Genomic DNA, 20,637 nt, shown 5'->3' with positions numbered 1-20,637 from the left:
TTGATCATAACAAGAATCAACATCAAGCCATTAGGTATCGCACCTGGTGCTGCTGTCGTCGTGGCCACCACAGTAGTCATCTCTGTAGTGAACTCCATAATTTCCGATTCACATTGAGTTCCTGTATATCCTTCCGCACAACTGCATAAAATCGAAGACAATGTTCTGAGACGTACTTGCTACAGTGTTTGAAGAATGCAACGTGATTTTCTGATATCATACTTGATGGGCCCACTCAGCAAATTCCTTTTCAATAAATACTGGCGCTTTTTTATTGGGATTTTTTTCTCCACTAGGCGTACATCAAAATTTGTAGTTCAATCAATCACCCATTTCTTGTTCATTTCCTCAATTGTGAATATTGTGAAGGAACACATTTCAGAAAATGCCCAGTCAAGTATACAAAAAGGGGCCGAAAAGAATAAAAACCGAAAACAAATTACCTGCAGGTGTAGGTGAAAAAAGGATATCGATCGGTAACATTACATGTTCCGCCATTCTGACAGAAGTCTGCCGCACAGGCAGTGGTCGAGTCTGAAAATGACAACATACATTCGGAGACGAGATTTCAAAAAGTGATTTGTTCGTTCATCACACCATTTGTCCTAAAGCCTAACTCAAAAAGGGGCCACTTTAAATGCAATACTGGGAACATGACAGTGAAAGACCAAGCACACAGGGGTGAGAAAATGGTGGGTACCTACCGTAGGCGGTGGTTGTATTGACAACATCAAGCGTGGTTTGTCCGTCAGTGAGTACTTGCCCCTCATTGACGTCACCGTTCAACACGGCCATCACCATGTCGGCTGTCGCGTTGGACGTGGGGGGAAATGCGGCAACGGCGTCTACGAGGATGCTCCCTGGTCTCGCAGCGACAGCGATAATTACCAAGACGTCATTTGTCAACGGATCGAGCGAAAGATGCCGAAAAATCTAGTCACAAATCAGCACAAGAAATGTGTCACGCAACGCAGTTTTGTGTTCAATCGATAACTGCCTTAAAAATTTCGAACCTGTGCATTTTGTGGATTTTTATACAGTGACAATGTAAAATTCGGACAAAGGATGAATTTTGAACTGTGCATTTACAGTTTTTACAAGTTTAGGTCAACAGAGAAAAAGTAGGGAATTCTAAAGTACAGAATTAGAACTAGCGATAGCTTGATATACTGTTCCATCCTGTCTCTGAAATTTCACATAAAGGGGATTAAAGCCAGGTCAGCCAGACAGGGACAAGCAAATACCTCTTCCCCACGCTCTCTCGAATTAAATTTAAATACCGCAGCCACCTGCACTTACCGCAGCGCCCACTATTGACAGAAATTCTCTCGTGGCAGCTGCAAAGGGATCATTGTAAACATTTTTGAAGAAGACAGCAGTCCCGTTCACTCCCAGCACACGTAATACGACCGTTATTGTCATCACGACTGAAAAAAAAAATTGCCCGTTTATGAAACCTCTCATCATGATAATGTTGAAAGCATAAGTTAAGGCGGTAGAGGTTTTATTTTGCGCGTGCAGTTAAGGACAAAGAAAGAGATTAAATGGCTTCACCAGCGTGACAACAGCATGCAACGCTCCCTCAGTAAGAGTAAAATGTTCCGGAAACCCCAACGCAATATCCTCGATCAGGCCCTGCCCCTCCAGGGCAGTTAATCGTCCAAGCGGGCACGTCACCTTGTTTCACCGTCGAAACAATGCTCAATCAACGTTAATGCCTGGGATCACTTATGGGAAAATCAGATTTGAAAGGCGGTTTGTCATAAATGATAAACCAGAACATCATCATAAAACTACAGCAGAGCCATGCTTGCCATTATACAGGAGCACAATTAAAATCAGGTTCGATATAAATTACTTACGAATTTTGTTTTTCCACATGACTGAAAAAAAAAATAAATTGAATGTCAAACCAGAAAGAAAATTAAAGGGACTCACCAGTGTTGTTACAAACACCGTTATCTCTGACATATCCATCCAATTCGCGACACTCGCACGAATAGCCGATTGCAACGTAGGGGTTTCTGCGACAAAATTCCCCTTCGCCCGTGCACAGATTTGGCGTAACCTGGCATGGATCTGGATCTGTAATAAAAAATACCTCAAAATTAAAATCAGCGCAATTCTCACCCTTCCCACTATTACTATCGTCACCGTTGCAAACTCTTCACAAACCATCCTATAAAAATGAATATTGTCCTTTTTAAAAGTAACTTTGACGAAGTCCAACAACAACAACAACAACAGCAGCAGCAGCAACAACAACAACAAAACGACGACGACGGTGATGTGACAACCCCCCTCCCCCCAAAAAACAAAGGGCAAGGGTAGCAGTAACAGCAATGACAATATCGACGACGACAATAAGCACTCTGTACGAACATAAACTCACCTTCACACGTCACACCTGAGGCTCCATTTGGACAAACGCACTCACAGTAGGTTTCATTAAACAGCGCCTCATTGGAGCAGGACGCATCAGTCAAGGGACATTCTGTAACGGTAAAACATGTTTAATTTGAATAATTTCCTGTGACTTGTTAAGGCATTAAATTGTTCGAAACCATAAAATAACACAGTTATATACGGTTTACAGATAGATGCAAAGTTGCTTGTGCGGTTTCACGGCAACACACACGCAAAAGAAAAATTAAGTCCGAAGTTTGCATCATTACATTGCAACTTCATTTTGTCGTACACAATACGGGCGAGTCACAATAGTGTGCCTCCAAGAGTTTACAACGCGTTGGCCAATCATAATGCGCAAAATTTGTCGACCCAATGCGCGTTTGGAAAGGGTCGACAAATTTCGCTCGCTCTGATTGGCCAACGAGTTGCAAACTCTTGGAGGCGCACTATTGTGAATCGCCCGTATTGAAATTCCTATCCTGTGAATCCATGTTACAAGGGCAATTTGCTTGCTCAATCCCATTTCACCGAGGTGCTAACATTCAAAGGCATGTGTGTTACGAGAGCCGTCGATGAGACCATAGAGGAAGGACACAAGAGTTTGAACTACTCGGGCTATAACATCTGGCCAATTACTGCTTTTTGTCATGCCCGGTAAGTCCGTAGCCAGAGCGCAGCGAGCGCTTGCTACGCACCGTCTGTTTCACAACTACAAACCCCTTTGTACCTTTTGATCGCCGCCGCCATTTTTCGCTGGTAATCTGCATCTTAAAACTTGATGTACTGAGGTATAGGAAACTGAATATTCATGCCTTTGTTGGTGAACTTGCATTACGCCGTGTGCCCAAAATGTACATGTGCAGTCATTACCCTTAATGAACGCTTTCGTCTGGAATTATTTTGGGAATAAATAATTTCGTTGTTTACAATATTTTGTGCTTTAAATAATTTTTTATGATGGCATTGGCACAAAACCGTATTTTAAGAGATTTCAGGATCACTCCCTGTGATGAACTAGCGCATTTTGTTCCTTATGAACTTAGCTTTCCAGTATTAGTCAACATTTTGTTGGCCAGTCTTAGCCTAATCTGTATCAAGTCTTTAAAATTGATGTATTGGAGGGAAGAGAATAAAATTACAAATTTTGTAAAGATAATGGAACAGTGTATCAAAATTAAAAAAATTCTTATTCACGATGGCAAAAGTAGGTCTAATATCCGGGATTTTTCTCTCAGTTTTTCATGGTCAAAGCAATAATTTGTATTTAGTTGCAAGCAAAACACTGCAAGTATTACTAGGATATTACTGGCTCCGCTTGTCGGTCTAATCTGCAGGCAGTAATTGGGCATTTTTGGAAGGTTTTCTATTATTCGTCTGACTCGGCGGCGACCATCATTGAACATTTAAAGCAAGATATTGGACGGAGAGAACCCCCGCCTTTGTGTTGGTTATTGTTTGATCGGAATCTCAGGAATTCTTTACAGACTTCTAGGGAAGATGTATTAGGTGTGTATAGGGATTGGACAGGTAAGGGGGTACCCCTCCGTCCCATATCTTGCCTAGTATACCATGATGAAACAAGCACCTTGGCAGCCGTGTGAAGCACAGTTTGATAAGGGAGAGTCAATATGGGTTCACATATTTAGAATAAGAATCCAATTCGCATAAAAAGTGATTCCTAAATTTCAAGTGGTGGCCAGCAATTCTGCAAAGGTCGTCTCTCTTGAAAGTCCAAGGCTGATAGTCCCAGTCCTCTTACCCGAACAGGTAGTTCCATTGAAGGCCTGGGCACAGCTGCAGTTACAGTTCTGCGTGTCCAGAGTCCCTCCATTAAGACAACTCAGCGAACAGTCTAAAGATTGCAATAATAGAAAACATACAAGCACAGATTTAGACAAAACAATGTCTTCTTTTCTTGCTAGTGGTCATTGTTAAACGAAGGAGTTATATTCTTTCAGCTCCGAATCCGTCGGGGTATTTTGCGGTGATGAAAGTCTTTTGAGCTTGGATTAGGTATAAATGTGAATATCGTCGGTACACGTATCTTAACTGTGCATGTAACGAAGGATGTTCCAATGGGAAATCCTGAGATTTGCAATTTAACTGCGTTCATAATTCTATTTGCCGGCTGCACGAGAGTATGAAGGCGCCTTTCCATAATTACGCGCGTCAACAACTGCGCCAAGCCATACGTATCCATCAAAAATGGCGCCCGTGGCGATTTTGACGGCCGAACGCAACGCACATGTGCCTTTTTGCTAAAGGCTTCGATTTCTGTGCCCGCGAAATTGAACCGCATCGTGTGTGCAACCCACCAAAAACATAAACATGGAAAAGCGCCTTTAAAGAAAGGTGCCTTAAAACTCATTTTGTATAGACGTAGCCCTCTTTGGAATACCAGTCTTAAGTCTACTACATGGCATACCAAAATCAAACTTAAAATACTCCCCAAGTTGTCTGCTGACTGTATGCTCGAACGGAAATTGTGACAAGTTGGATTTGTTTTTGTTGACCGTAAACTTGAAAAATAGCCTCTCCATAGCAACCGCTTGCTCACTCATAGTATTATGAATCACCCCTATTACTCGAACAAGCAAAATTGACGAGGGAAGAGGAAAAGAAAGGAGCGGAAGAGTCTGAAAAATTCAGTCGACCAATAAAATCACACTTTGCTTAGATATCACCATCTTTAATTTCTTCATGTGGGAAATAAGCCATTTGCGAGTTAAATTTGAATACAATCTCAGACTGGTACACTAAGTTATCTGATTGCACATAAACGTAACAACTTAAATTCCCTAGACTAAGGACACTGTTGCTATACCTTGGGATTTGGGGCAAGCTTTTGCACATTGACCACTATCTCTGGAAAGGACTGGCTTCTTTGTGCCCTTTTTAAATAGTGTTTTGGTTCAAGGCTTCTCTTATGTAACTAAGCTAATGCTTGCCCCAAATCACAAGGCATAGCAACAGTGTTTTTAGTATGGACAATTCAAATGGTTATGTTCATGTGAATTTAAAGAACTTAGTGTACCAGATTTTATTCACATTCCCCAAAATCTTCCACAAGATTTAGAAATCAAAGCCCTTGATCATAACAAGTAACAATGTCGAGCCATTAGGTGTCGCACCTGGCGCTGCTGTCGTCGTGACCTCCACTGCAGTCGATTCACATTGCGTTCCTGTGTATCCCTCCGCACAACTGCATAAAATCGAAGCAAATGTCTTACGATTTACTTGCTACAGTGTTTGAGGAATGTAACATGATCTTCTGATATCGTGTTTAATAGGCCCACTCAGCAAATTCCTTTTCAACAATTACTGGCGCTTTTTCAATGGGAATTTTTCCACAACATCAAAATGTGTTGTTTCTTGTTCATTTCTTCGGATTTTTCGAGGACGAAAATCACTTTTAATTCTTTTTAAAGAACATCTTTCTGAAAATGCCCAGTCAAAAATACAAAAAGTGGCAGAAAAAGATTTAACAAGATGAATACAAATTACCTGCAGGTGTAGGTGAAAAAAGGATATCGATCGGTAACATTACATGTTCCGCCATTCTGACAGAAGTCTGCCGCACAGGCAGTGGTCGAGTCTATAAAAGACAACATACATTCGGAGACGAGATTTCAAAAGTGATTTGTTCATAAATCACACCTTTTTGTCCAAATTTAAATGCAACACTGGGAACGTGATAGTGAAAGACCAAGCACACAGAGGTGAGAAAATGGTGGGTACCTACCGTAGGCGGTGGTTGAATTGACAACATCAAGCGTGGTTTGTCCGTCAGTGAGTACTTGCCCCTCATTGACGTCACCGTTCAACACGGCCATCACCATGTCGGCTGTCGCGTTGGACGTGAGGGGAAATGTGGCAACGGCGTCTACTAGGACGCTGCCTGGTCTCGCAGCGACAGCGATTATTTCAATGACGTCATTTGTCAGTGGATCAAGCAAAAGATGCCGAAAAATCTAGTCACAAATCAGCACAAAAAATGTGTCATGAAAGCACTCTTTATGCTCCAAAGATACCTGCCTATTGCCTAACAAAGGATAAAGCCAGGAGATCCAAAATTGCTGATTTTGGAACAGAAGAATAAAAAAGCTTTGAAAGTTTGCATTTTGTGGCCAGTGACGACAGTGCCACACTTAAAAGTTCTGATGGAATCAAGGACCTTTAAAGATGGAGGTTTCTAGTAACGGAAGATTTTTTTTGAAGTGTCTATCTAAAATTATTAAACGGTTGATTCAAGGGAGAACCAGCAGGGAATTCTGGAGCGCAAAAGTAAAACTATCTGCAGCCATATATCTTGAAATACCGGTCCTCTTTTTACTGTATTTTATAACGCAGACCAACAGCCCATACAGCCAGACGTGGACAGTCAAACACCTCTTCGCCATGTTTTGCATTTTCATTTTGATATCTTGAATGCAACTTACCGCTGCGCCCACTATTGACAGAAATTCTCTCGTTGCAGCTGCATAGGGATCATTGTACACATCAATGAAGAAGACAGCAGTCCCGTTCACTCCCAGAACACGTAATACGACCGTTATTGTCCTTACAACTGAAAAAAAAGAAATTCACTCTGTTTATGAAACCTCTTTATGTTGGAAACATGACTCCTTTGAGACAGTGGCGTATCATTTGATGGGGGAAGTCACACACCTCTAAAGACATATTGTATTTTTTGTTATTTCTTTCCCATTTTTAGAAATTGAAAGGAAACTGAGAACACCTTCCTTTGTGAGCAAAAACCTTTCTAAAATGAAAAAAATGTTGACTGCAAGTTTCAAAGAAAAAATCTTCATTTATCCATCCAAAACCTGGATACTCCACCGCTTGTAAGTGGAGACGTCTATTCTCAGATGGTGCACGTGACCCAATTCGACACTATGTACTTGTCCCCCTCTGTATTTTGGTAAATCAGATGGCACGTGACGTATTGACCATCAAAGATCGAAAAACCAATGGTGAGACATTCCTGAAGAGAATTTGTTTTTACTATACGGGGTGACACATGGTTAGAATTTACAGGCTTGTATATAAATGTTTTTGTTTAAGTACTTGCACGGCCTAGTCGCAATAATTTATTAACACGGGCCGTCAGAATCTTCGAAATGAAAACTTCGTGTGTTTTATTAATTAATGAACCTCCATGTTGCTGTCCCCCATTTGCCATTCTTGTGGAGTTGCACTTTTGTTGTAGCAAGGACAATACGAAGTTTACTGTGCAAAGGCGAGGCGACAAATGTCTGCGACATGTATGTCGTTTGTAAAGTGGCCAAAATAAAGTCCAAAGAATATTACATCACCTTTCCCCCTGCATATCCCCTTCAGGGACAGATCCGAAGGTAGGGTTCCACCCCCGCCCATGTTTTTCTTTTTCTGGGACCTAACTCTAAATGTCGGAAGGTACCTTATGCATAAACCATGTTGGGGTCACAGTTTGCTTGATATAGGTTAAGGACAAAACAAAGAGATTAAATGGCTTCATCAACGTGACAACTGCGTGTACCACCAACTTATATGAAACAAGGTGTCCCGGAAGCCTCCAATGTGATATTCTAGATCTGCCACTGCCCCTTAAAGGTATAATAATCGTCCAGGTGGACGCGTAACGTCGTTTTAGTGTTGAAATAACGCTCAATCAACGTAAATGCCTGGGAAGTCTTATGGAATATCAGATGGAAAACTGAGGTGTTTTTTTCGTACAAGATATAACTGAATATCATAAATCTGCACTAGAGTCACGTATTCCATTTACGGGAGCACCATTAATAAGACGTTCAATTAAAATATCAATTTTGTTTTCAACAGCATAAAAATACATTCCATTAACAAGGGCACCATTGACATCACATCCGATTAAAATACCATGTTTTTTCAACATAGTGAAAAAGTAAATTGACCATTGTACAAAACATAAACAGTGGAGACTCACCACTGTTACTACAAGCACCGTTAACTCTGACATATCCATCTAAGGTACGACACTCGCATGAGTAACCGTCTGCAACGTAGGGGTTTCTGCGACAAAATTCTCCTCCGCCCGTGCACAGGTTTGCCGTAATCTGGCATGGATCTGAACCTATAAGAAAAAAAGTCGATAAAAGTCATGTGAATCTCATTCTTGCCACCATCACTATCACAACTCAACCTAATCCATCCCATAAAACAAATTCTTTAATTTCACAGAGTAACTTTGATGAAGTCAAACAAAGGCGACAACTTTCGCAAGAATGGCAGCTGCTGCAGCTGTGACAGCGGCTGCAACAGCGAATTGGCGATAACGCGGAAGCAGTAACAGCAAGGAATACATCAACGACGACGACAATAAGGACAGAAAACAAACATAGCCTTACCTTCACATGTTACACCTGACACACCCCCTGGACAAACGCACTCACAGTTGGTTGCGTCAAACGTCGCCCCATTCAAGCAGGACGCAGCAGTCAGGGGACATTCTATTAGAGTAAAATATCTGGAATTTGAATCTTTCCTTGTGACTGTCAAGGCATTAAATTGTACTACACCAGGACCCCAAATTAGCGCAATTATTATGCTACGCTCACGGGCAGGGCTAACGAGGGCAGAGCGGTTTCACAGCAGCATGTGCGCGCAAGAAAAAAACAATCCGAAATTTGCAACATGAAGTATTCTGATAAATGTAACATTTTGACGTATATTATTGAAATTCTCGTCTTATAGATCTCTTGTTCAGTACCACTCACCTCAGCGTGATGAAAAGCACGCATATTCGCAGAGGCCCCAATGAGGCCAGCACCTTTGGCGGCCTTGTATTGCATAGTTTCACCAGTACAGGTCAACATGGGGCACACTCGTTTAATTATAAGCCAATTCACACGAAAAGCGATTCTCAGATTTCAAGTGACAGCCGGCATTCCTTGCCACAGCCATCCCCATCCAATGCTCTTACCCGAACAGGTAGTTCCACCGAAGGCCTGGGCGCAGCTGCAGTTACAGTTCTGCCTGTCCAGAGTCCCTCCATTCAGACAACTCAATGAGCAATCTAAAGATTGCAAAAACAGAACCAATTAGACAAATCAATAAAAGCGGCAATGCTAAGGAGTTCTTGTCTTAAATGGCTGATTTGTAAAACGGTAATCATTGTCCATTATGTCCCAGCTGGTCGCTCATTCGAGTACCCTTACCTGAACATGTCGTTCCGCTGAAGCTGTTTGCACAGCTGCAGTTACAGTTCTGCGTGTCCAGAGTCCCTCCATTGAGACAACTCAGCGAACAGTCTAAAGATTGCAATAATAGAAAAAATACGAACACAGACTTTGACGAAACAGTGTCTTCTTTTCGTGCAAGTGGTCACTGGAAATTAGGGAGTTTTTTCTTTCTGCTTCCAATCCATCGAGGCATTTTTGGGGTGATGAACGTCTTTTCAGCTAGGATTAGGTATACTGAATATCGTCAGTGCATGTATCTTACCTGTGCATGTAACAAGGGACGTTCCAATAGGACACTCTGTCGGTAAAAATGGAGACTTGCATTTAACGACAAGGGAAACTCCGCGGCTGCACGTGGGTGTTTTGTAGACCTATTTCAAGTATCAGTTTTCAGTAGCCTTTTCTTCTTTCTGCTGCATGGAATACCCAAATCTATCAAAATACTGCCTCAAGTTGTCTGCTTACCATAACTCAAGCAAAAAGTGCGGCAAGTCAGCCTCTCTTTTGTCAACGGTAAACTTGGCAAAAGTATAGCCTCTCCATGGCAACCACTTGCTCGCAGACTGTCTTGTGAATCGCCCATATTATATAACCCAAAATGCCCGAATTATTTTTTACCATGAAAATGACTGCAGTTGGCTTTTTTTCAGAGGCAACTGCGCCAAACCTTTAGCTCTGTCAGAAATTTTAGTTTATGAAAACGCCGTCCCTTTGCACAATTAAGTATACCTTTAGTTTGGCTCAACCAAAATTGAAAACATAAGGTATGGCAAAGATTATTATTAATTCATGTTAATGTAACATGTAAAGTACTTATGCTCTAATAATTGTTAGACAATCTGTAGCAAATCTATTTGCTGTTTCAGCAATGAACCTATGAGCAACTCAAGCAATAATTTATAGGTTAATCAAATGTCGCGTGCAGTTTGGCTGAACCAAAAAACTTAGATTTTCCCGCCAACTGTCATTATTCAGTGGCAAATTAAACTTTCGTGTCACTTGGTTTCGTTTCATATTAAGTGCTCCTTTACATTAAAAAAACATCAAAATTGTCAAGCAATTTCGTAAATTCGGATTCATGAGCTTATTTAAAGTGAAATGGCAGTTTGTCAGAGGCCTTGGGAAGAGCTAGTCAGAGTGCCGCCCGTTTTCTTCGGTGCAAGCTCCGTAGCTTGATCTTGAGAGCTTGATCAAGAAAGTTTAGTGCAAGCAAAACGGCAGACACGTGTGATAAGCCATTTGCTATTTGAACTTCAAATGCTGTTAATAACGGCATCAAAACTACAATTTGAAATGTGAAATTGAACGTGGCTTTGGAGGCTTCCACTCCCTTCAAGAGCATACATCCTTATACCGGTTTATACCACGTGGGGGAATTATTGAGCCTAGTTTCCATATCAAAGTAAACTGACCAAGAGAACATTGCCGACCAGTCACTGACGATACGCAATATTATGGAAACACTTCAGCATAAACATGGGCTAGGGAAAGTTAGAGTAGGTTCAACTAGGCCGACTGTTTGGTTTGAGTCGGAATAGGTCTATACCAACACTCCCGCTGGCATGACGGCGTAAAACGACGTCTCTCTCGCTCAGTACCACGCACTTTGAACCATTTCTCCTTATTAATAAAATGTGACGCCCAAACTGTCAACAAACTAGTAAACCAGAAACAACAACATAAAATAACAAATTGGAGTTTCAGCTTGGCTTCAAGAGGCGGCGGTGAGTCGCCAGCCAAAAAAGACATTTTATGCGAAAATTGTCTGGGTTTCTGACGCCATTTTGTTCAATTTTTGGTAAAATGAGTAGCCTCGTGTCCATGACTGCGTCTTGAGATCTTGCGCACCGTCGCCGTTCTTTACGCGTACGACTATGGAAACTAGGCTTCCCTTTCGAACAGTGTAAAACAGGTCTTTTGTGAAGCGTCCCCGATTATCGTTCCACCAAAACCAGTCGCAGCAGCACTTATTCTGAGTCAATTATCAGTCAAACAGCTACAGATTTTCAGTATGTAAACGTTCGATAGTATAATTAGTATTTTTATGACAAACTGTGGGGAAAGCTACGAAAGAGGAAGAGGAATCATCATATTCTCCTCTCAAAAAACTCTGCAACTGTGTCTTACCAGGAGTTGTCAGTTCTGTGGTTTGTTCCAACGATGAGGCTTCTGTCGATGTTACTTCCAATGCTGTAGCTTGATCTTGTGTTGTGCCTGTCTTGGGTGAAGTTGTTTGCCCCTGTGTTACAGTTGCTACAGATGCTGTTGTTTGTTCTTGTGTTGTGCCTGACTCGGGTAAAGTTGTTTGCCCCTGTGTTACAGTTGCTACAGATGCTGTTGTTTGTTCTTGTGTTGTAACTGACTCGGGTGAAGTTGTTTGCCCCTGTGTTATAGTTGCTACAGATGCTGTTGTTTGTTCTTGTGTTGTGCCTGACTCGGGTGTAGTTGTTTGCCCCTGTGTTACAGTTGCTGCAGATGCTGTGGTTTGTTCTTGTGTTGTGCCTGCCTCGGGTGTAGTTGTTTGCCCCTGTGTTAAAGTTGCTGAAGATGCTGTGCTTTGATCTTGTGTTGTGCCTGCCTCGGGTATAGTTGTTTGCCCCTGTGTTACCATTTCTACAGATGCTGTTGTTTGTTCTTGTGTTGTGCCTGACACGGATGCAGTTGTTTGCCCCTGTGTTACAGTTGCTACAGATGCTGTGGTTTGTTCTTGTGTTGTGCCTGCCTCAGCCGTTGTTTTTTGCCCCTGTGTTACAGTTGCTGCAGATGCTGTGGTTTGATCTTGTGTTGTGCCTGCCTCGGGTGTAGTTGTTTGCCCCTGTGTTACAGTTGCTACAGATGCTGTAGTTTGTTCTTGTGTTGTGCCTGCCTCGGGTGTAGTTGTTTGCCCCTGTGCTACAGTTGCTACAGATGCTGTGGTTTGTTCTTGTGTTGTGCCTTCCTCGGGTGTAGTTGTTTGCCCCTGTGTTACAGTTGCTGCAGATGCTGTGCTTTGATCTTGTGTTGTGCCTGTCTTGGGTGAAGTTGTTTGCCCCTGTGTTACAGTTGCTACAGATGCTGTTGTTTGATCTTGTGTTGTGCCTGCCTCAGGTGTAGTTGTTTGCCCCTGTGTTACAGTTGCTACAGATGCTGTAGTTTGATCTTGTGTTGTGCCTGCCTCGGCTGTTGTTGTTTGCCCCTGTGTTACAGTAGCTACAGATGCTGTGGTTCGATCTTGTGTTGTGCCTGTCTTGGGTGAAGTTGTTTGCCCCTGTGTTACAATTGCTACAGATGCTGTTGTTTGATCTTGTGTTGTGCCTGCCTCGGGTGTAGTTGTTTGCCCCTGTGTTACAGTTGCTACAGATGCTGTAGTTTGATCTTGTGTTGTGCCTGCCTCGGCTGTTGTTGTTTGCCCCTGTATTAGAGTTGCTGAAGATGCTGTACTTTGATCTGGTGTTGTGCCTGCCTCGGGTATAGTTGTTTGCCCCTGTGTTACCATTGCTACAGATGCTGTTGTTTGATCTTGTGTTGTGCCTGACACGGATGCAGTTGTTTGCCCCTGTGTTACCATTGCTACAGATGCTGTTGTTTGTTCTTGTGTTGTGCCTGCCTCAGCCGTTGTTTTTTGCCCCTGTGTTACAGTTGCTGCAGATGCTGTGGTTTGATCTTGTGTTGTGCGTGCCTCGGGTGTAGTTGTTTGCCCCTGTGTTACAGTTGCTACAGATGCTGTAGTTTGTTTTTGTGTTGTGCCTGCCTCAGGTGTAGTTGTTCGCCCCTGTGCTACAGTTGCTACAGCTGCTGTGGTTTGTTCTTGTGTTGTGCCTTCCTCGGGTGTAGTTGTTTGCCCCTGTGTTACAGTTGCTACAGATGCTGTCGTTAAATCTTGTGTTGTGCCTGCCTCGGGTGTAGTTGTTTGCCCCTGTGTAACAGTTGCTACAGATGCTGTTGTTTGTTCTTGTGTTGTGCCTGCCTCGGGTGTAGTTGTTTGCCCCTGTGTTACAGTTGCTACAGATGCTGTTGTTTGTTCTTGTGTTGTGCCTGACACGGATGCAGTTGTTTGCCCCTGTGTTACAGTTGCTACAGATGCTGTTGTTTGTTCTTGTGTTGTGCCTGACACGGATGCAGTTGTTTGCCCCTGTGTTACAGTAGCTACAGATGCTGTGGTTTGATCTTGTGTTGTGCCTGCCTCGGGTGTAGTTGTTTGCCCCTGTGTTACAGTTGCTATAGATGCTGTTGTTTGTTCTTGTGTTGTGCCAGGCTCGGGTGTAGTTGTTTGCCCCTGCGTTACAGTTGCTACAGATGCTGTGGTTTGTTCTTGTGTTGAGCCTTTGTCGGGTGTAGTTGTTTGCCCCTGTGTTACAGTTGCTACAGATGCTGTGGTTTGTTCTTGTGTTGTGCCTGCCTCAGGTGTAGTTGTTTGCCCCTGTGTTAAAGTTGCTGAAGATGCTGTGCTTTGATCTTGTGTCGTGCCTAACTCTGGTGTAGTTGTTTGCCCCTGTGTTACAGTTGCTGTGCTTTGTTCTTGTGTTGTGACTGCCTCGGGTGTAGTTGTTCGCCCCTGTGTTACAGTTGCTACAGATGCTGTTGTTTGTTCTTGTGTTGTGCCTGACACGGATGCAGTTGTTTGCCCCTGTGTTACAGTTGCTGCAGATGCTGTGGTTTGATCTTGTGTTGTGCGTGCCTCGGGTGTAGTTGTTTGCCCCTGTGTTACAGTTGCTACAGATGCTGTAGTTTGTTTTTGTGTTGTGCCTGCCTCGGGTGTAGTTGTTTGCCCCTGTGCTACAGTTGCTACAGCTGCTGTGGTTTGTTCTTGTGTTGTGCCTTCCTCGGGTGTAGTTGTTTGCCCCTGTGTTACAGTTGCTACAGATGCTGTCGTTAAATCTTGTGTTGTGCCTGCCTCGGGTGTAGTTGTTTGCCCCTGTGTTACAGTTGCTACAGATGCTGTTGTTTGTTCTTGTGTTGTGCCTGCCTCGGGTGTAGTTGTTTGCCCCTGTGTTACAGTTGCTACAGATGCTGTTGTTTGTTCTTGTGTTGTGCCTGACACGGATGCAGTTGTTTGCCCCTGTGTTACAGTAGCTACAGATGCTGTGGTTTGATCTTGTGTTTTGCCTGCCTCGGGTGTAGTTGTTTGCCCCTGTGTTACAGTTGCTATAGATGCTGTTGTTTGTTCTTGTGTTGTGCCTGGCTCGGGTGTAGTTGTTTGCCCCTGTGTTAAAGTTGCTGAAGATTCTGTGCTTTGATGTTGTGTTGTGCCTGCCTCAGGCGTTGTTGTCTGCCCCTGTGTTACAGTTGACACAGATGCTGTTGTTTGTTCTTGTGTTGTGCCTGCCTCGGGTGTAGTTATTTGCCCCTGCGTTACAGTTGCTACAGATGCTGTGGTTTGTTCTTGTGTTGTGCCTTTGTCGGGTGTAGTTGTTTGCCCCTGTGTTACAGTTGCTACAGATGCTGTGGTTTGATCTTGTGTTGTGCCTGCCTCAGGCGTTGTTGTCTGCCCCTGTGTTAAAGTTGCTGAAGATGCTGTGCTTTGATCTTGTGTCGAGCCTAACTCTGGTGTAGTTGTTTGCCCCTGTGTTACAGTTGCTGTGCTTTGTTCTTGTGTTGTGACTGCCTCGGGTGTAGTTGTTCGCCCCTGTGTTACAGTTGCTACAGATGCTGTTGTTTGTTCTTGTGTTGTGCCTGACACGGATGCAGTTGTTTGCCCCTGTGTTACAGTTGCTACAGATGCTGTTGTTTGTTCTTGTGTTGTGCCTGACACAGATGCAGTTGTTTGCCCCTGTGTTACCATTGCTACAGATGCTGTGGTTTGTTCTTGTGTTGTGCCTGCCTCAGCCGTTGTTTTTTGCCCCTGTGTTACAGTTGCTGCAGATGCTGTGGTTTGATCTTGTGTTGTGCCTGCCTCGGGTGTAGTTGTTTGCCCCTGTGTTACAGTTGCTACAGATGCTGTAGTTTGTTTTTGTGTTGTGCCTGCCTCGGGTGTAGTTGTTTGCCCCTGTGTTACAGTTGCTACGGATGCTGTTGTTTGATCTTGTGTTGTGCCTGCCTCGGGTTTAGTTGTTTGCCCCTGTGTTACAGTTGCTACAGATGCTGTTGTTTGTTCTTGTGTTGTGCCTGACACGGGTGTAGTTGTTTGCCCCTGTGTTACAGTTGCTACAGATGCTGTGGTTTGATCTTGTGTTGTGCCTGCCTCGGGTGTAGTTGTTTGCCCCTGTGTTAAAGTTGCTGAAGATTCTGTGCTTTGATCTTGTGTTGTGCCTGCCTCAGGCGTTGTTGTCTGCCCCTGTGTTACAGTTGACACAGATGCTGTTGTTTGTTCTTGTGTTGTGCCTGCCTTGGGTGTAGTTATTTGCCCCTGCGTTACAGTTGCTACAGATGGTGTGGTTTGTTCTTGTGTTGTGCCTGCCTCGGGTGTAGTTGTTTGCCCCTGTGTTACAGTTGCTACAGATGCTGTTGTTTGTTCTTGTGTTGTGCCTGACACGGATGCAGTTGTTTGCCCCTGTGTTACAGTTGCTACAGATGCTGTGGTTTGATCTTGTGTTGTGCCTGCCTCGGGTGTAGTTGTTTGCCCCTGTGTTAAAGTTGCTGAAGATTCTGTGCTTTGATCTTGTGTTGTGCCTGCCTCAGGCGTTGTTGTCTGCCCCTGTGTTACAGTTGACACAGATGCTGTTGTTTGTTCTTGTGTTGTGCCTGCCTTGGGTGTAGTTATTTGCCCCTGCGTTACAGTTGCTACAGATGGTGTGGTTTGTTCTTGTGTTGTGCCTGCCTCGGGTGTAGTTGTTTGCCCCTGTGTTACAGTTGCTACAGATGCTGTTGTTTGTTCTTGTGTTGTGCCTGACACGGATGCAGTTGTTTGCCCCTGTGTTACAGTTGCTACAGATGCTGTGGTTTGATCTTGTGTTGTGCCTGCCTCGGGTGTAGTTGTTTGCCCCTGTGTTAAAGTTGCTGAAGATTCTGTGCTTTGATCTTGTGTTGTGCCTGCCTCAGGCGTTGTTGTCTGCCCCTGTGTTACAGTTGACACAGATGCTGTTGTTTGTTCTTGTGTTGTGCCTGCCTTGGGTGTAGTTATTTGCCCCTGCGTTACAGTTGCTACAGATGGTGTGGTTTGTTCTTGTGTTGTGCCTGCCTCGGGTGTAGTTGTTTGCCCCTGTGTTAGAGTTGCTACAGATGTTGTGGTTTGTTCTTGTGTTGTGCCTGCCTCGGGTGTAGTCGTCTGCTCCTTTGTTACAGTTGCTGTTGTTTGTTCTTGTGTTGTGCCTGCCTCGGGTGTAGTTGTTTGCCCCTGTGTTACAGTTGCCACAGCTGTTGTGCTTTGATCTTGTGTTTGGCCTGCCTCGGGTGTTGTAGACTGAAGTGTGTTTTGTGGCGCCTGTGTAATCGTTGCCTCTTGTGACGTTTGTTCAGGTATTGTAGTTTTTTCTTGAGTATTTTGTGACTCTGATGTTGTGGATTCAAAAGTAGTTCTTGCTTGTGTTTGTCCAGGCGTCGTTGTAGTTTCCTGAGTGGCTTTTTCTAGGAAGCGGAGATTGAAAAATGTGAACTAAATGTTACAATTTGAACTCCTTTGCTTTTTAAAAAGCGTCTTCTTAAGATTTGTTTTCCCTCAAAATGCCTGAACGAGGCATCATTTGATAATATCAGTTTCCCTGGTATTGAAATACGTACAGGTCCGAAATAATGAAACTAATTGCAATAAGGTTGCGACAAAGATGAGTACAGTGGGAAAAAATAATCCAGTAAAGCGTCAGAACTGTTGATATTAATATAATGAATGTGGTGTCGAATTAATGGGAAATCCTATTTCAGTGGTGTGCCCCTGTTAAAGGATGTAATGTCATTAAGTGTCAGTATGTTTTAGGTGCCCGGTGCCCAAGTGTATTTACTGAGTGTGAGTACTTTAAGGGATTGTGTATGACATTATAAGCGTATTTGGATTGGACTCGAACCCACAGCATCTTGCCTGCTGCTCACTTGTGCGGACGTCTTACCACTCGACCAACAAGCTGGCTGGTTCGAGTCACGTGAGCAGCAGGTACCGCGCCAAACGTTTTAAAAGGAATTTGTCAAGTACGTTTGGGACAACAGTATTGATATTTTGGTATTTCATGTTGGTAATAATGGCAGCTTGTATCAAAATTCTGAAGGTGAAGGTTCATGTTCAATGTTGGTTTCTGCACGTTTGTGTGTGTGTCCTGTTTTATTGATAATTGTTGACATCATATTACAATATATATAGTTACACATTATTGTAGCTTTTCTGTCGTGTATTATGCACGGACATAATATTAAGCGAGTTACCGTGAAGCGAGTTACCACATTTATATAAACAAAAATTTCATAGGCCCTTATTTCGTAATAATGATAATTGTAGATTGTGACCTACACCCTAATGTCAGAAGAACTTTGCAACATTTTCCTGCCATGGGATTAATTTCCATTTCGACTTTGAAAGGTGAGATACTGGTAGTAAACATTTGCTCAACAACATCAGAGTTACTTTGTTGACTGTTTGTGATACTGTGTTTCCTCAGATACCTGCTAAAGGCAATCTACCATAAAATCAGTGAAGAAATCAACAAAGATGCTCAAACTGTAGTCAGACAACAGTTAATATTTAAGGCGAGTTATTCGGAAATTGCCCCCCACAATACTGCATTGCATATACTACACTGTGTGCGATTGTAATTTATCCCATATTTTCGTCACAGCAATAGCGTGTGGATATTTCTCTTATTTTTAGATGTCACAGCTGCACGGTTTTCTACTGTAATTCAACAAAATGTTGACATTTTGTCACTGTTTAAATAAACAAGGAAAGCAGACCTTAATTGCCGTTTCGTTACTTCATTCGAAAATTGAAGGCTCGCAAGAGAAATCGGAAGCTGTGTAACCTGCGGAAATGTGGAGGAATAACTAGAGTATTTGCTTTGCTAGCCGAATTGTATTTAAACTTTGGTGGATTAAGGCTAAATGATTCGTACTGTTACTTTAAATGTCACGCACTGAGGAGAAAGTAATCAGAATATATTGTTTTAATTAATTGCATAAAATGTGAAACATTTTTATTGTGAATTCTTTTTGAAGCTTCAAATCTAGTCAGAGGGTATGTACCGGAACTTGATTGAGGTCAGAAACTTAATTAATAATAAATGGATTGTTTCATTGATTTGACACAGTCTAAACAGAATCATTCAGCTTTCACCCAGCATTTAAGTGATCCGCTTAAATGAAATAGGAAAAGTTCAAAATTATTTCGGACGCCTTTAAGCCTGAAAAAAATACCATAGAATCTCTGTTTTTTCGAGTCCGGCCTCGGACTGAAGTCCACGCTTGGACGGACTGGAACCGTGGCTCGTTTTTGTGTTTCATGGTTTTTTTTTTAAATAAACCTGGGCTTATTGACTTGGGAACTCGTCCAGGGGTGACCACCACAGAGATAAGTGTGCCTTACACCCTTTCGATGCAAAATAATCAATTAAACGCAAAAGCCTAATACCTTGGTATCGTTTCCAACCTGTAAGAAATCCTTTAAATAAAACATTCTTAATATTTTGTACTTGAGAAATGCTCTAATTCAAATATTTAAACACATACCTTATCAGTTTCAGTGGTGTAATGATTTCAACTGTCCTTTGGTAATTGCCACGACAAATATAAAAACTACACGCGAATGTTTGTTGCAAATAATTTTAAACAAAAGATGTTGAGTTTTGGAAAGCATGGATCCAACTGCTTTTAAGGCTGCAACAATACGCCGCACACATGCCATGCGGCAGTGCCCAGACTGTGCGGGAGTAAAGTTCTTGTGCAACGTCAATATGTATCGTTTGCACTGGTTCCATCAAGGTGAAATCATGAAGGTCAAGATCAAAATCCCCGAGGCCTTTATGACAGGTCAGCAGTAATACATAAAAGAGTTACATTACAGTTCCTGTAGTCCAACCTTCCGAATAAAGGATGCAGTCCATGAAGTTAATTAAGCTAAATCATCCCGAATCTCTCAGGTTTAGCAAGGTACAAGGTAATTGCGCGTTTAACAGTTATGCATCCACCCTTTGGATCAGCTTTCTGGTTCTGTTTGATAAATATGAATGAACTGGTAATTTAGAAAAATACATTAAAAAAGTCTTTAAACAGTCATTTTTCAAATGTATTTACCAGTATACTTGATAACTTTTTTTGTAGTTTTGATGCCTTGAAGAAACATTTGGTTTTTTGTAAAGCATTAAAGCTAATTACTCAGGCTACCAAAGACACACTGAAATGTCATTTTTTGTTCATATTTGTAATGACAGATCATAAATGGGACTCATTTTCTGCACTTTGAGTACGCATTGCTTGTAGAGCTCCGAATGTCGGAGCACATTATAGAACTCAGACTTTTAGACTCAGATTCAGATTTTCAGAGCTAGACTTGGACTTGAGCTAGTAGAGTTTGTACTCGGAAACGGTGCACTTCGTAATATCACTGCCACTAAGAAACTAGCTTAGGTTTAAATAGGTAGAAGAAATTAGGTTGTTTGATTGATCTCTGGAATCTAAATGAGTTTTAAATACGACATTAGCCCTCAGACTTTCTGGACAATAATGTCAGATGTGACCAGTACTCCTGGCTGGTTTTCTCAGTTTACCCGACTCCATTGAAGAATTGAGATGGCAAGTGTTGATTTCTTGAATGTTGGTGAAAGAATCTATAAAGTGATGGAAACTTGGCGGCAATTTTGCATAATTTACCTGTCTTCCCATTTCCACCAACAATAGTGTTACTGTTTGAAATGTTTGTTGTGACTTAGTTAGTTCACTTTAATACCAAAGGGGGCTGAGACGAATGCCTTGATTTATATAAAACAAGGTAGTGTTATGTTGTAGTAGTAGTATTACAATGTACTTGTTTTGGATATATATAACCTTAAAAATTATCCCTTTCCCTAAAATTTAAGTGTCTTTTCTAAGGAGTTTAATTACTGCACGCTTTGAAATTTGATGCAGGTGTGCCTTCTGTCAATATTCATTATACACTTTTCATGGAAAATCGTGCTAATAAAGCTACGGCATGGTT

The 20,637-nt window shown here is 42.4% G+C and overlaps 1 protein-coding gene across 3 annotated transcripts in view; it reads right to left on the bottom strand.

The window, feature by feature from the left end:
- LOC110990269 (uncharacterized) overlaps positions 1-20,637 on the bottom strand; it is a 38,729-nt gene that overhangs the window by 3,734 nt on the left and 14,358 nt on the right. The window contains exons 3-19 of one of the 3 annotated variants that reach the window (XM_087142933.1): positions 11,736-17,090; positions 9,871-9,906; positions 9,585-9,677; positions 9,350-9,442; positions 8,775-8,876; positions 8,354-8,500; positions 6,849-6,976; positions 6,152-6,380; positions 5,914-6,004; positions 5,541-5,611; positions 4,169-4,261; positions 2,393-2,494; positions 1,939-2,085; positions 1,300-1,427; positions 705-933; positions 444-534; positions 44-141 (exon numbers count right to left, since the gene is read on the bottom strand). In XM_087142933.1, coding sequence (XP_086999059.1) covers positions 44-141; positions 444-534; positions 705-933; positions 1,300-1,427; positions 1,939-2,085; positions 2,393-2,494; positions 4,169-4,261; positions 5,541-5,611; positions 5,914-6,004; positions 6,152-6,380; positions 6,849-6,976; positions 8,354-8,500; positions 8,775-8,876; positions 9,350-9,442; positions 9,585-9,677; positions 9,871-9,906; positions 11,736-17,090 — 7,233 coding nt within the window. The remainder of the gene's footprint in view (positions 1-43; positions 142-443; positions 535-704; positions 934-1,299; positions 1,428-1,938; positions 2,086-2,392; positions 2,495-4,168; positions 4,262-5,540; positions 5,612-5,913; positions 6,005-6,151; positions 6,381-6,848; positions 6,977-8,353; positions 8,501-8,774; positions 8,877-9,349; positions 9,443-9,584; positions 9,678-9,870; positions 9,907-11,735; positions 17,091-20,637) is intronic. The other 2 variants (XM_087142934.1, XM_087142935.1) reach the window with 2 other exon arrangements.

This window comes from Acanthaster planci, linkage group LG11 (genome assembly GCF_054643075.1).
Source record: "Acanthaster planci isolate LZ-2023a linkage group LG11, COTS_SCS, whole genome shotgun sequence".
NCBI classification, from domain to species: domain Eukaryota; kingdom Metazoa; phylum Echinodermata; class Asteroidea; order Valvatida; family Acanthasteridae; genus Acanthaster; species Acanthaster planci.
This window is presented reverse-complemented; position numbering and strand designations above follow the sequence as displayed.